Here is a 12811-nt window from a genome sequence, read left to right as displayed (position 1 = left end):
ACATGCATATATTGATACATAACAAGAACTACCAAAAAATTACTACAAAAAAGTTCATGCATCAATCCATGCATTAATACATACATATATACATTCATACATCCATGCATCCATCAATCCTTGCATCCATATAAAATCCATGCATCCATATAAAAAACCCATGCATCCATACATACACTCATGCATAAATACAAGATCAGGGAGGGGGGATGAAGCTCACCGAGAGGGGGAGGTGGTGCCGGCGGGGTTGGGGAGGGGGCGCCGATGGGGAGGGCGTCGGTGGGGTCGAGGGCGCCGGTGCGGAGGGCGCCGGCTGGGGCGGGGGGGGGGCACCGGTGAGAAAGAGAGAGAAGTGAGAGAGAGAGAAGAGACCGCGAGGGGGGTTAAGTGTTCGCCAACCTTTACCAAGCGTCTCTAAGTGCGGCTCTCGATGAAGGTATGAGACCTAGATCTAGGTTTTACACCTTTTCCGAGAGGAACGCTCGGCAAAGGATAAAGCACACTCGGAAATGGCGAACATGCCGAGAGAGGCACTCGAAAATGACACTCCTCCCTCATCCAATCAAGGCGTAGGCATGCCACAAGGACATCACACAAATGATTCCCAATGCCGCTACCCGGCATGATTTCATGTGCCGCCTTGCTGATGTGCAATTCCAGACGATGAAACCCTAGCAGAGCAATAAATTTCTCAAATATTGGGCGCGTCCCGAAAAATGCGAGGCCGTGGCACGTACCATGCGGTTGTCCCCTCTTAGAGCACAAGAAGTTTCGAGGCCAATGGAGCAACAGGACCAGCACTTCCTGCACAAACTGGACAGGTTCCCTCTTGATACCCAGATACTAGCTCGGAGACGCTGCGGTTTACAAGCGGCCTCAGGGGAGGCTTACTCGAAACGTGTCCAAACTTTTACCACACCCTACAGAGGCCCTGTGATGACACCGTGCCAGATCCCGAGCAATCCTACCATCGTACAATTTTCAGAGGATTTCAATGGTTGCATCAGAAATGACACTGAGGTACTTTTGGAAACCCGGTGGTAGGGCATGCCCCTCCCTCATCTGTGCAAGGTGTAGGCAATGCCACAAGGACATCACAAATGATTCCCCATGCCGTTACCCGGCATGATTTCATGTGCCGCCTTGCTGATCTGCAATTCTCGACGATGTAACCCTAGCAGAGCAATAAATTTCTCGAATATTACGTGCATCCCCAAAAAATGCGAGGCCGTGGCACGTGCCATGCGGTTGCCCACTCTTAGAGCACGAGAAGTTTCGAGGCCAACGGAGCAACATGACTAACACTTCCTGCACAAACCGGACACATTCCCTCTGGAAACCCAGATACTAGCTCGGAGACACTGCGGTTTACAAGCGGCCTCAGGGGAGGCTTACTCGAAACGCATCCAAACTTTTATCAAACCCTACAGAGGCCCCGTGATGACACCGTGCCAGATCCCGAGCAATCCTACCATCGTACGATTTTCCGAGGATTTCAACGGTTGCATCAGGAATGACACCGAGGTACTTTTGGTAACCCGGTGGCAGGGCATGCTCCTCCCTTGTCTGTGCAAGGCGTAGGCATGCCACAAGGACATCACAAATGATTCCCCGTGCCGCTACCCGACATGATTTCATGTGCCTCCTTGATGATCTGCAATTCCTGACGATGAAACCCTAGCAGAGCAATAAATTTCTCAAATATTACGCGCGTCCCCAAAAATGCGAGGCCGTGGCACGTGCCATGCGGTTGCCCCCTCTTAGAGCACGAGAAGTTTCGAGGCCAACGGAGCAACAGGACCAGCACTTCCTGCACAAACTGGACATGTTCCCTCTCGGTAGGCTGTGGTTTACACGCGGCCTCAGGGGAAGCTTACTCGAAATGTGTCCAAACTTTTACCACACCCTACAGAGGTCCTGTGATGACACCGTGCCTGATCCCGAGCAATCCTACCATCGACATCACAAATAGTCCATCTCCTTAACACGGGTGTAATGAATACCGAAGCTTACTGCATCTGGACTATCCCACTATTTATATTTAAACAGGTCTTGTTGCTTGTCTATAGGCGAGGTGAGACTAAACTTTGATGGTGGCCTTATCTTTACCGAGAGCCACTCTCGGCAACTTCTCGGTTACCAAGAGCCACTCTCGGGTAGCCGAGTATAGCTCCGAAAAAATACACCAGTCATCCACACTCTCCACTTGAAGAATCTATACACATGAATACATATGATAAATCATACTCATCCTGCATATCCTCCAAATAAAGTGCAAGGAAGACCCACACTTATAACAATCTAATAGATGAAGGTATTTAAGCAGGTGCAGGACTTACTCGGGGGGCGAGGTGGGACTAAACTTTGATGGTGGCCTCATCTTTACCAAGAGCCACTCTCGGCAACTGCTCGTTTACCGAGAGCAGTCTGGTGCTAACTGACGGAGCCGTCTGGTGCGAATGGACATGCCATGTGGCTCCTCTTTGCCGTGCGCAGCTCTCGGCGTCTGCGCCGTTTGCCGTTCGGTGCTTGTTCGCCGTGAGCCAGTGACGGCAAAGAAAGCAGTTGCCGTGAGGCCAGGTTCGCCGAGTGCGGCTCTCGGCATTGTTTAGTTTGCCAAGTGCCCACGTTTCGGCTGTTGGTGAAGACGCCCACACCCGGCGTATACGAAAATTCCAATACTGAAGCGTGTGTTAGCCTAAAAAAAGTTGGAGGGGAGTAGAGTGGGAGTAAAGGTGGGGGTAAATAGTGGCTAGGGCAATTATCAGTCCAATTTTTGTGCAAGCCCTTTCTCTTTGTCTGTCTTTTTCTTCTTCAGTTTTTTGCATGCGTGCAATTTCTAATAAACCGCCGGTTGCGTGGTTTGAACCTGCCCCAAACTCATGTCTTTGTTACATTCAAAAACAGAAAGAAACCCGTCTTCTTGTGTAACTAGCTAAGGATGTTTTAGCATGGCAAGCCAGGCCAGGGTTGGCCTACCTTGGTGCTTTCCAACTAATAACTGACCTAAAAGGAGCAGCAGACGCCATGGCTGCTCGGCGAGATAATGTTTCCTACTCCTGCGTCGTACAATCTCAAAGCACCGGTCCCATTTAGAATGCTGCCGTGACGGGATCAGATGTACCGACCGGAACGGGACAACAGGTAATGGCGCGGCAAGACGCCGGCGAGCGCTTCGGACAAGGCAGAGAGCGTCTCCTCCCTCGTCCGCGAGCACGCACGTAATAACGGGCAGGATACGTGCAGTGTTGATGATAGAGACGGCCGAGCAGCTGAATTGCATCGGATTGGTTTGAATAAATCGCTCGTCGCAGCCTGCTTCGTCCGCTGTATTTGAATATGGCTAGTGGCTCAGTGCTCGGTTTAGCCAAGAAATTTTGTATCCAGGAAGAGACAAAAGTCTCAAGTGACTCCTATCTGATGCAAGTGTTAGATTACTGGCTAAGACAGCTTGCCATCAATCAGACAGCTATGTACATTTCTGTACGTAGTACCTACCTCTTTTGTTTTGTCAGCTGCTCCGAAAAAGGACAGACAACTTGGTTACCAGAAGGTCTGGCGGTGCAAACCATTATCATGTTCAACTAACTCGATAAGCCACCCGTCGCCATGTGCAATCGTGCGTTGTTCCTGGAGCTAGCTCCGCCCTCGACGACGAGAGTCCCACGAAACTCGGGTCTGTTGTCTCCACCGACTGGATGGATCATGGATCTGATTCAAAGACGCATGTAGCAGGTAGCCTGCATAAACAACTATATCCCACTTTGATTGGCTCCAAATTAATTAACGGAATCGGATGCTTGCCTCCCTCCCCATCCGAACCCGCCGCAGCCTACCCTGTTTGACCTTGAGATGGCGATGCTATCTGTAGTACCATACACAAATCACCCTGCCTATAAGTACCACAGCCTATCTTTGCTCAATCCACACCCAGGAAGCACTCCACAGCTATAGCAAGCAAGCATTGACCAATCTATCATGGCGAGGCTTCAGCTTTACGCCATAGCGGCCTGCGCCGTCCTCCTCGCCCTCGCCGCCGCCTCCCTCGCCGGCGACCCCGACATGCTCCAGGACGTCTGCGTCGCCGACCTGAAATCCTGTGAGTCATCTTGCTGAGCTATATATCCGTTCATCTTAATTCGTCAGCTTCGTTTTGTGCTGGCTCTTGCTTACACCGTGCATTCGTCAAAACGAATCGTGGCAGCGATCAAGCTGAACGGGTTCCCGTGCAAGGCGGACATCACGGCGGACGACTTCTTCTTCCCTGGTCTCAAGAAGGCCGGAAACACCAACAACCCTGCGGGTTCGAACGTCACAGCGGCAAACGTGCAATCCTTCCCAGGGGTGAACACGCTTGGCGTGTCCATGGCGCGCATCGACTACGCGCCGGGAGGCCAGAACCCGCCGCACACCCACCCGCGCGCCACGGAGATCATCTTCGTCCTTGAGGGAGTCCTCGAGGTGGGCTTCATCACCACCGCCAACAAGCTCTTCACTAAGACCATCACCGCAGGAGACGTGTTCGTCTTCCCGCGTGGGCTCGTGCACTTCCAGCAAAACAGGGGACATGGCCCCGCCTCCGTCATCGCGGGCTTCAACAGCCAGCTCCAGGGCACCCAAGCCATCGCCACCACGCTCTTCGCTGCCGCGCCGCCAGTGCCTAGCGACGTGCTGGCCAAGGCCTTCCGGGTCGGTACCGAAGACATCGACGCCGTCAAGGCCAAGTTTAAGTAGTGTGGGTGCCTCCGCAGTTGGCAAATCTCCATTCTTTTCGGAAGAATAACCGTGTGTTCATTGCTGACTAAATGATACCCAAGCGAGCTGTAACGTGCAGTTGATTTTTTGATGTGTATGTTCCATTTGATTGTCTTGAAAATAATACAAAATTGTTTCTGTTTCATATAGTGTATGTTCATTTTAGTGACATGTCCTCTATTTCTTCATGTGTATATTACATTTGATCCATTCCTTGACCGGAAATACGCAGGGGCACGCAGATGCGGGAGGACGCACCTGCCTAGTGGCGCCAGTCACCCTATTGCCTCGGGATCCGCAAAGTCGCTGGTCCCGCATGAGGGCATAATTACTTTTAAGTTTCTGTTTTTGAAATTTACATTTTTGTTGGTCGCATGTTCTGAAACTTAAGATTTGTCGGTCGCTCGTACCAAGTTTCAATAGTTAAAACATTTTTGTCGGTCCTGGGATCTGAAATTCACGATTTTGTTGGTCGCCCATATCAAGTTTCAGAAGTTGAAACTTAATGAAAATTTTAAAACTCATTCGAACATATTTAAAATGGATCTCATTTGAAAGCCCTCATCACCAAAAACACGAACCTGCAAATGAAATTTAATTTTGGACTTTTGATTCAAAATATATGAATGATTGAAAATCGTATGCCAAAAGATTGGGTGGTTGGGGGGGGGGGGGGGGGGGCTGCGTGCCCCCGCACCTGTGCTACAAATTAAAATCCTCTCGCATTCTTTGACGTGTATGTTACATTACTCCCCCCGTCCGGGTTTATTGGGCCCGTGAGCAAAGGAGAGGCGTCTCTTCCTGTTAGGCCCTTCGGTCCGACTACCAAGGAAAATTAATTGGAAAGAGTGCATGCATGCGAGTTTAATGCATGGGGCAGCATTATCAAGGTGATAATTAATTCGCTGACGCTGCATGCATGGAGATTTCGCTTGGCATCGGCTAGTCTCGCGGGAAATAAGAGGGTGTTTGTTTCCAGGGACTTATTGGTCTAGGGACTTAAATAAGTCCCTATAAGTCTCATCTAAACCAAACAGGAGGGACTTATAGAGACTTAAAGTGAGCATTTGGAACTTATGAAATAAGACTCTCAAGGAGGGACTTATAGGGACTTATAATTGTAATATGGTCTCATAGAGACTTTATAAGTCTCAGGAACCAAACAGGTAGGGATTTTTTAGGGACTTGGGACTTATAAGTTGGGACTAAAAAAAGTCCTAGGACTTATGAACCAAACAGGGCCTAAATTCGCATGCTTAGGCTCCAAAGGGAAAGTCGTGCATGCTATTGGTGGAGAGCATGCAGGATTGTGGCAGTATAAATTATCTGCAGTAAATGACATGCCATACGAAGCATCAGGTAACTACTCGAGGGACAATGCCTCAATTAACATGTGCGAATAGGAAACTGCCTTGGTCTTGCCGATCCTGTCTACGGGCCTAATAAACCCGAACGGAGGGAGTAGTTATTTTCATTCCTCCCCCCCCCCCCCCCCCCCCATCCTCGTTGCATCCCACGTCCGGGAGCGCGCGCGCGCGCGCACACACACACACACGTAATAACGAGTAGGGTATGTGCATTGTCGGTGATAGAGATAACAAGCCAACTATTGGTTCCCTTTGTAGTTGTCTAGCAGAAGTCGCTTGAGTTTCTACCCCCTCAGTGAGTTTAACTGGTCCGTCATCCACTCGTCAAGATGATCAAGTCCACACCACAATTTTGCCATATGCTATGTATGTACGCACTAGAACGACATATTTCTTCTTTACTTTTGAATTTGACGAGGTGTCTTCGTCATAACATGCTGTTGGAAGACTAGGTTGCACAATACCACTAGTTCTACTCTACTATGTACGAAAGCTGTCCCAGCTCATCTTCGCAAGCAGCAAAAGTAAAAAACCACTCTTCATGGAAAAATCAGGATACGTATGATTGATGAATACATGGAAAATGACTCCTCTCTGATGCAAGTGAGATCGACTGCTCGCTGAGACAGCTTGCCACCAACTAGGCAGATTATACATTTACATGTAAGTAGCACATGCAAACTTTGCTGGAAGCGTCTCATCCTCTATAGAGAGCTCGAGAGTCGCTTAATAAATGAGAGATCGATACAAATCATATGACTATCAACCTGCTAACAACTCTATCTAGGGAACCTTCTGGATGGTGTCATGGACGGTTTGATGATACAAATCTAATGATACTCCATTTGTTTTTTTTTACTTAACATGTTCGTGACCAATTTCAATATTAGATGCATCATGTCACTAGTCTAATAAACTTACCACTGCATTTCATCAAAAATAAACTTGCTTAAACTCTAAAAAGTTTGACTTAAGACAATTTAGTATACGAAGTAAATAAACTCTTTTGTGTTGTCCGCCGTTCCAAAAACAGAAGTTCTAACACTACAAACTCAGCATATGCAATTACACGGCAAACCACCGTTGACAAATGCCCTGCCACAATGACCACGAGACCGGCCCGTCCATGTCCGTCGTCGTGAACATGGCGGACTCTGGCGAGGAAGAATAGGAAATGGGACGTCAACACGCCTGGTGTCCCACGTGGGTCGTGCCCCATGTTTTATTCTTCCCCTCCCACATCTTCATTTCCCGAGGCTCACGACCGGTAGGCTTGCCGTTGGACGGATACTCTTTCTGTTTTAAGGGTTTGTGGTGGAGATGCTCGTACCTTATCCTATATACACAAGAGAGTGATCTATATTAACTTATTTATCTCAATATGCAAGTATGGCATCTCATCATACAACTATGAATGAGATAAAGCCCATCTCAACATGCAATCATGTATAGTGAAAGACCAACCAAAACACTCAACCATGCATGGAAAAATGTTTTGCTTTTAATTATTCTACGTATGTTCAATAAATATTTTACAGCTCTACATAATCAAATATAACAAGTCATATGTTATCAACCCCAAATTTTAAACGCAGGGGTATTATCTAGTTTGTATAGTCTATCAACCAACGGTCTTCAAATTATTTTCTCACCTTTGCTGCCTTCCAACTAACTCGATCTAAGAAGAACAGCAACGCCATGCCTGATCGGTGAGATAATAATTTCCTACCCGTGTGTCATACAATCTCAAACCACCAGTCCTATTTAGAATGCCAAGTTCCCGGCCGCCGTGACAGGCATGTGATGTACCTACGAAACAGGACAACAGGTAAATTCACGGCAAGACGCAGGCGAGCCTTCCGGAGAAGGCAGAGAAAGCCCCGTCCTCCCTCGTCCGCGAGCACGCATGTATTGTCGGTGATAGAGACGGCCGGCCAGCTACTGTTTACGCTGTAGTCGCCACGAATGGCAGTAATTGTTTAGCACAAGCCGATTTGGTTTTTCACCGGTCCGTGACTTTACCTGAACTGGAGTCGCCATGATCTCTGGTTACCTGACGGCCGTCATCCGCTCGTCAACTTGATCGATTTCAAAACACCAATTTTGGCATATGCTTTGTGTGTATACGGGATCTACTCTTCTTTTTTCCTTGTTGACGAGGGTTCTGCATCATAACATGCTCTTGGAATACTAGTTCGCACAATACCACTAGACAGCAGACACTACTTTTATTCTACTTTGTACGAACAGCTGTCCCAGCTCAGCTTCCCAAGCGGCAAAAGTCAGAAGCATTCTTCACAACAAAATCAGGATGCGCGTCATAGTTTTATAGAAAATGACTCCTCAAACAGCTTGCCACCAATCAGTGACTTTGAAAAAAAAAGATTACCACCAATCAGACATGGTATGCATGTACATGTACGAAATTTTTTCTTTTTCTTTTTTTGCGGGTATGTACATGTATGTAAGAGCATCTTCACTCGTTCGGCCCCCCAGCGCATAGGCCGGTGCTATTTCGGGCACCCGCCCGACGCTTTTTAGGCCCTGGGGGCGATCTAACTCCCAGCCACGCCCCTAGGCGCCGCCCCCCAAGTCGCCGCAAATTCAAACTTGGTCATTCCCAGTCCCAAAAAAATGCCACAAGTTCGGCGATCAGTGGCCTAGTTCGGCGATCAGCTTGCCATAGTTCGGCGATCAAATGAAAAGTTCGGCATACAAAAAAAAGAAAGGACGCGTGGGCAATGCATCAAACGGCTGGGTCGGCCTCCGGCGTCGGCGGAGTCAGCTGCGCGGGCTTGGCGGTGTCGGAGCTGCTTCTGTGATGGGCGGCGTCGGCGTGGCTTCAGTGCTGCTGGGCGTCGGGGAGGACGCGTAGGCCGGCGGTGAGTAGGTGTACGGAGGGTATTGCACGCCAGCGAAGGCGGGCGAGGGCGTGCGCTGGGCCGGGTAACCATGGGGAAGGTGATGTTGGTGTTGAACCCGTCGTGCGCGTCGGCATCACCGTCGGCATAGCCCGGCAACGGCGTGCAGCCCCAGGGTTGTGGCGATGACGAAAAGCCGGCCGGAGAACCGACGCTTTGCTGGCTTCAGGGCGCGTACGGGGCGTGGCCGCCAGGTGGATTCATCATCCCCGCGCGAGCCGCCTCGGCTTGTTCGGCCGAGTGCTCTGCCACCGCTGCAGTCGTGAGCGCCGCGCTGTCCCGGGCCTTCTTGGCGTTGGCCCTGTTTCGCCGGTCGGTGGTGATAGCCTCTCGGCGCTGAACTTCCGCCCTCCAGTCAGCGTTGGACATGCCCGGGGGCTTGGACGGCTGCGCCCTCGGCTTCCTCTGCTTCAGCTGGGCGACGGTGGCGGTCGCATCCGTCGCAGCGCGGGGGACCACATACTTCTTCGGCGGCATGGCGGCCGGCCACACAGACACACACACACACACACACACCACCACCACCACCACCACCATTGATGTTAGAACCCGGACTATGGGAGAAGTGCTTCAACAACAATGCCTCCAAGAGGGAAACGATGTTGCGAGCTTTGGCATCGCTACATCCACCCACCGAGGGTACATCATGGGTTTTCACCCCGAAGAGGGAGTCTGAGTAAACTCTAAATAATGCCTCCAATTAGAAGATGATGTGAAACACTACCATTGACGAGTAAAATCATAGCAGATCAGGACAAGATTTTTTACTCTGGAGTTCGAGACCTTGTGCCCGAAGGCATCACAAAACCTGACTCATCTTGTACTGCCGCCCCCACTTTCGGTGAAGAAGTCCCTGCTGCAAGCCGGAGCATCTTGCAACGATATGCGTACACACTCACAACCCTAATGTGGACATCACAACAGGACATTACCATGCATACGAGGAGCAAATCAATGCACACGGTCAACATCAGCAAGGCCAGCGTTGCCGCAAAGAGCCCACTCAAGGGAATCAAGCTGTAGCCCCAAATCTTAGACAGTCATTGGAAGCACATACAACTCCGTATATAAAGCTAGAAGACCTTTCCGAATAATTAAATCGTGAGCCCTTTGTATCTTTTTTTTCTTTTTGCATGCGTGCAATTTCTAATAGATAGGTTGCGTAATTTGAACCTGCCCCAACCCAACATGTCCTTGTTCCATTCAAAAAAGGAGAAACCGTAAGTAGGACTAGGAGTACTTGTTAACTAAGGGTGTTTAGCATGGTGCCATGGCAAAGCAAGCCAGCGTTGGCCTACCTTTGCTAACTTCCAACTGTGACTTACCTAGAAGGAGCAGCAGACCCGCATTCCTGCTCAACAAGATAATGTTTCATACTCGCGCGTTGTACAATCTCAAATCACCGGCCCTAAATAAGAATGCCAAGTTCCCGGCTGCAAAGACTGCCTGCGACCGGAAGAGGACAACAGTTAGACGACGGTGAGCTTTTCGGACAAGGCAGAGCGTGTCTCCTTCCTTGTCCACGAGCAAGCACATACTATCAGTGATAGAGCCGGCCGGCCAGCTATTGATTTGATCTCTAGCCGCCAGGTTTTGCATCTGATTGGTCAGCATAGGTCGCTTGGTTTTTTAACCGCTTTGTGAATTTAAGGAGATCAACTTGATCGATTCCAGAACACTGGAACGTGGCCTTAGTCTTTCTTTTTTTTGACAAGGGGTCTCAGTCTCATAACACGCACCTGGAGGACTAGGTCAGACAATTCCACTACTGGTTTTATTCTTCTCTGGACGAGAGCTATCCCAGCTCACCCTCGCGAGCAGCAAAAGTCAGAAGCCACAGGAAAATCAGGATAATTTCATGGAGTCATTGACCAAATGACTCCTCTCTGATCCAAGTGAACAGCTTCGTCCCACGCCCAAGAAATAAGCTCAACTTGATAACCGCTATACAAACTATCATGTGCAACTCGGGTCTGTTGTCTCCAACAGGATATACCACCGAATGAATGGATCATGGATCGATTCAAGAACGCATGTGCAGCAGGTACGTACTAGCCTGCAAGGAGTGCAAAAACAACTAATCTAGTATATCCCCATTGGCTCCAAATTAATGGAATCGGATGCGCAGGCTCTTGCGTGTTTCCCTCCCCATCCGAGCCTACGACCTTGAGACGGCGATGCATGGTATCCATAGTTCCATACGCAAACCACACTGCCTATAAGTACCAGCTCCTACCGTTGCTAATTTCCACAACCAAGAAGCACTCTGGCAACTACACCACCAAGCTGATAGCAAGACAGCATTGGCCAACCGATCATGGCGAGGCTTCAGTTTTCCGCGGTAGCGGCCTGCGCCGTCCTCCTCTCGCTCGCAGCCTCCTCCCTGGCCGGGGACGCCGACATGCTCCAGGACGTCTGCGTCGCCGACTTGGCATCCCGTAAGTCATCATCTTTGTAAAGTTTGTTGTTGCATTTTTCGTGCTGGCTCTTGTTGATGACGTGGTGTTTTCCTCAAAACGAATGTCGGTAGCAATCAAGCTGAACGGGTTCCCGTGCAAGGTGGACATCACGGCGGACGACTTCTTCTTCGCCGGTCTGAAGAGGGCTGGCAACACCAACAACGCGGCAGGGTCGAACGTCACGGCGGCGAACGTGCAGTCATTCCCTGGGGTGAACACGCTTGGCGTGTCCATGGCACGCATTGACTACGCGCCCGGAGGCCAGAACCCGCCGCACACCCACCCACGCGCCACCGAGATCATCTTCGTCCTCGAGGGAGTCCTGGAGGTGGGCTTCATCACCACCGCCAACAAGCTCTTCACTAAGACCGTCACTGTTGGAGACGTGTTCGCCTTCCCACGTGGGCTCGTGCACTTCCAGCAGAATAGGGGTCGTGGCCCCGCCTCCGTGATCGCCGGCTTTAACAGCCAGCTTCAGGGCACACAAGTGATCGCCACCACACTCTTCGCTGCCGCACCGCCAGTGCCAAGCGACGTGCTTGCTAAGGCCTTCCGGATCGACAACGGCCAGGTGGACGCTATCAAGGCCAAGTTCATGTAGGGTACCTTTGCCGTCCGCAACTCTGTATCTGTTAACAAGAAAAATCGTCTGTACCATTACTAAATAAATGGTACTCAAGCGAGCTGTAGTGTGTAGTTGATCTGTTGATGTGTATGTCGTATTTGTTTATCTTTGAAATAATACAAAACTGTTTCTGTTTCACGTAATGTATGTTACATTTTACTAGTGTGTCGTTGATTTCTTTATGTGTATAGTACATTTGATACATTCCTTTACGTGTATGTTACATTTTTTTCTTTAACTTGTCGACAAATCTATAACTTGCTAGATTTCCCAAGATTTGTTCTCATGTTCTTTCTTCTCGATAAAGGGCATTCTTTATTGACTCGTAATATCGCATCAACTGGATACAAAACACAACGAGTACACACCCGGCCTCTGTATAATTAAGATGCACACAACCAAAAAGAAGAAGAAAAGACCCAAAGGGTCAATGGGTGAGGCAAACGACCCACTACAACAAAACATCAACTACTACCACTGTCATTGGCAACACCCGGACGACGAGAAGGTTGTCCTAAAAGCGACACCTTCAACAGGGAAATGGTGCATGAACACCATCATCGCTGGATCAAACCACATAGGCTAGATCACGAGTTTTCACCAAGAAGACAAGGACCGGCTAAGCTCCAAACAGTGCCTTCAACAAGGAGGCAGAACCGCCACTGCCAGGTACGACCAGTGAAG

At 49.6% G+C, this 12811-nt stretch overlaps 2 protein-coding genes across 2 annotated transcripts; both read left to right on the top strand.

Annotated features, from left to right (window-relative positions):
- The first annotated feature begins 3902 nt into the window (after positions 1–3902).
- On the top strand, positions 3903–4900 carry LOC123131307 (germin-like protein 1-1). Its single transcript, XM_044551006.1, has 2 exons — positions 3903–4099; positions 4205–4900. The coding sequence occupies exons 1-2, from the start codon at positions 3979–3981 to the stop codon at positions 4732–4734; spliced, it is 651 nt and encodes a 216-aa protein (XP_044406941.1). The 5' UTR covers positions 3903–3978; the 3' UTR covers positions 4735–4900.
- Positions 4901–11307: 6407 nt separating this feature from the next.
- LOC123131306 (germin-like protein 1-1) lies at positions 11308–12109 on the top strand. The gene is made up of 2 exons (XM_044551005.1): positions 11308–11481; positions 11574–12109. Exons 1-2 carry the CDS (start codon positions 11361–11363, stop codon positions 12101–12103), a joined length of 651 nt encoding a protein of 216 aa, XP_044406940.1. The 5' UTR covers positions 11308–11360; the 3' UTR covers positions 12104–12109.
- Positions 12110–12811: the final 702 nt, after the last annotated feature.

This window comes from Triticum aestivum, chromosome 6A, assembly GCF_018294505.1.
Source record: "Triticum aestivum cultivar Chinese Spring chromosome 6A, IWGSC CS RefSeq v2.1, whole genome shotgun sequence".
Taxonomy (NCBI): domain Eukaryota; kingdom Viridiplantae; phylum Streptophyta; class Magnoliopsida; order Poales; family Poaceae; genus Triticum; species Triticum aestivum.
This window is presented reverse-complemented; position numbering and strand designations above follow the sequence as displayed.

Coding starts and splice junctions, on each gene's coding strand:
- LOC123131307 (XM_044551006.1), top strand. CDS start 3,979: ATGGCGAGGCTTCAGCTTTACGCCATAGCGGCCTGCGCCGTCCTCCTC. Junction 4,100..4,204: donor CGTCGCCGACCTGAAATCCT/GTGAGTCATCTT, acceptor GAATCGTGGCAG/CGATCAAGCTGAACGGGTTC.
- LOC123131306 (XM_044551005.1), top strand. CDS start 11,361: ATGGCGAGGCTTCAGTTTTCCGCGGTAGCGGCCTGCGCCGTCCTCCTC. Junction 11,482..11,573: donor CGTCGCCGACTTGGCATCCC/GTAAGTCATCAT, acceptor GAATGTCGGTAG/CAATCAAGCTGAACGGGTTC.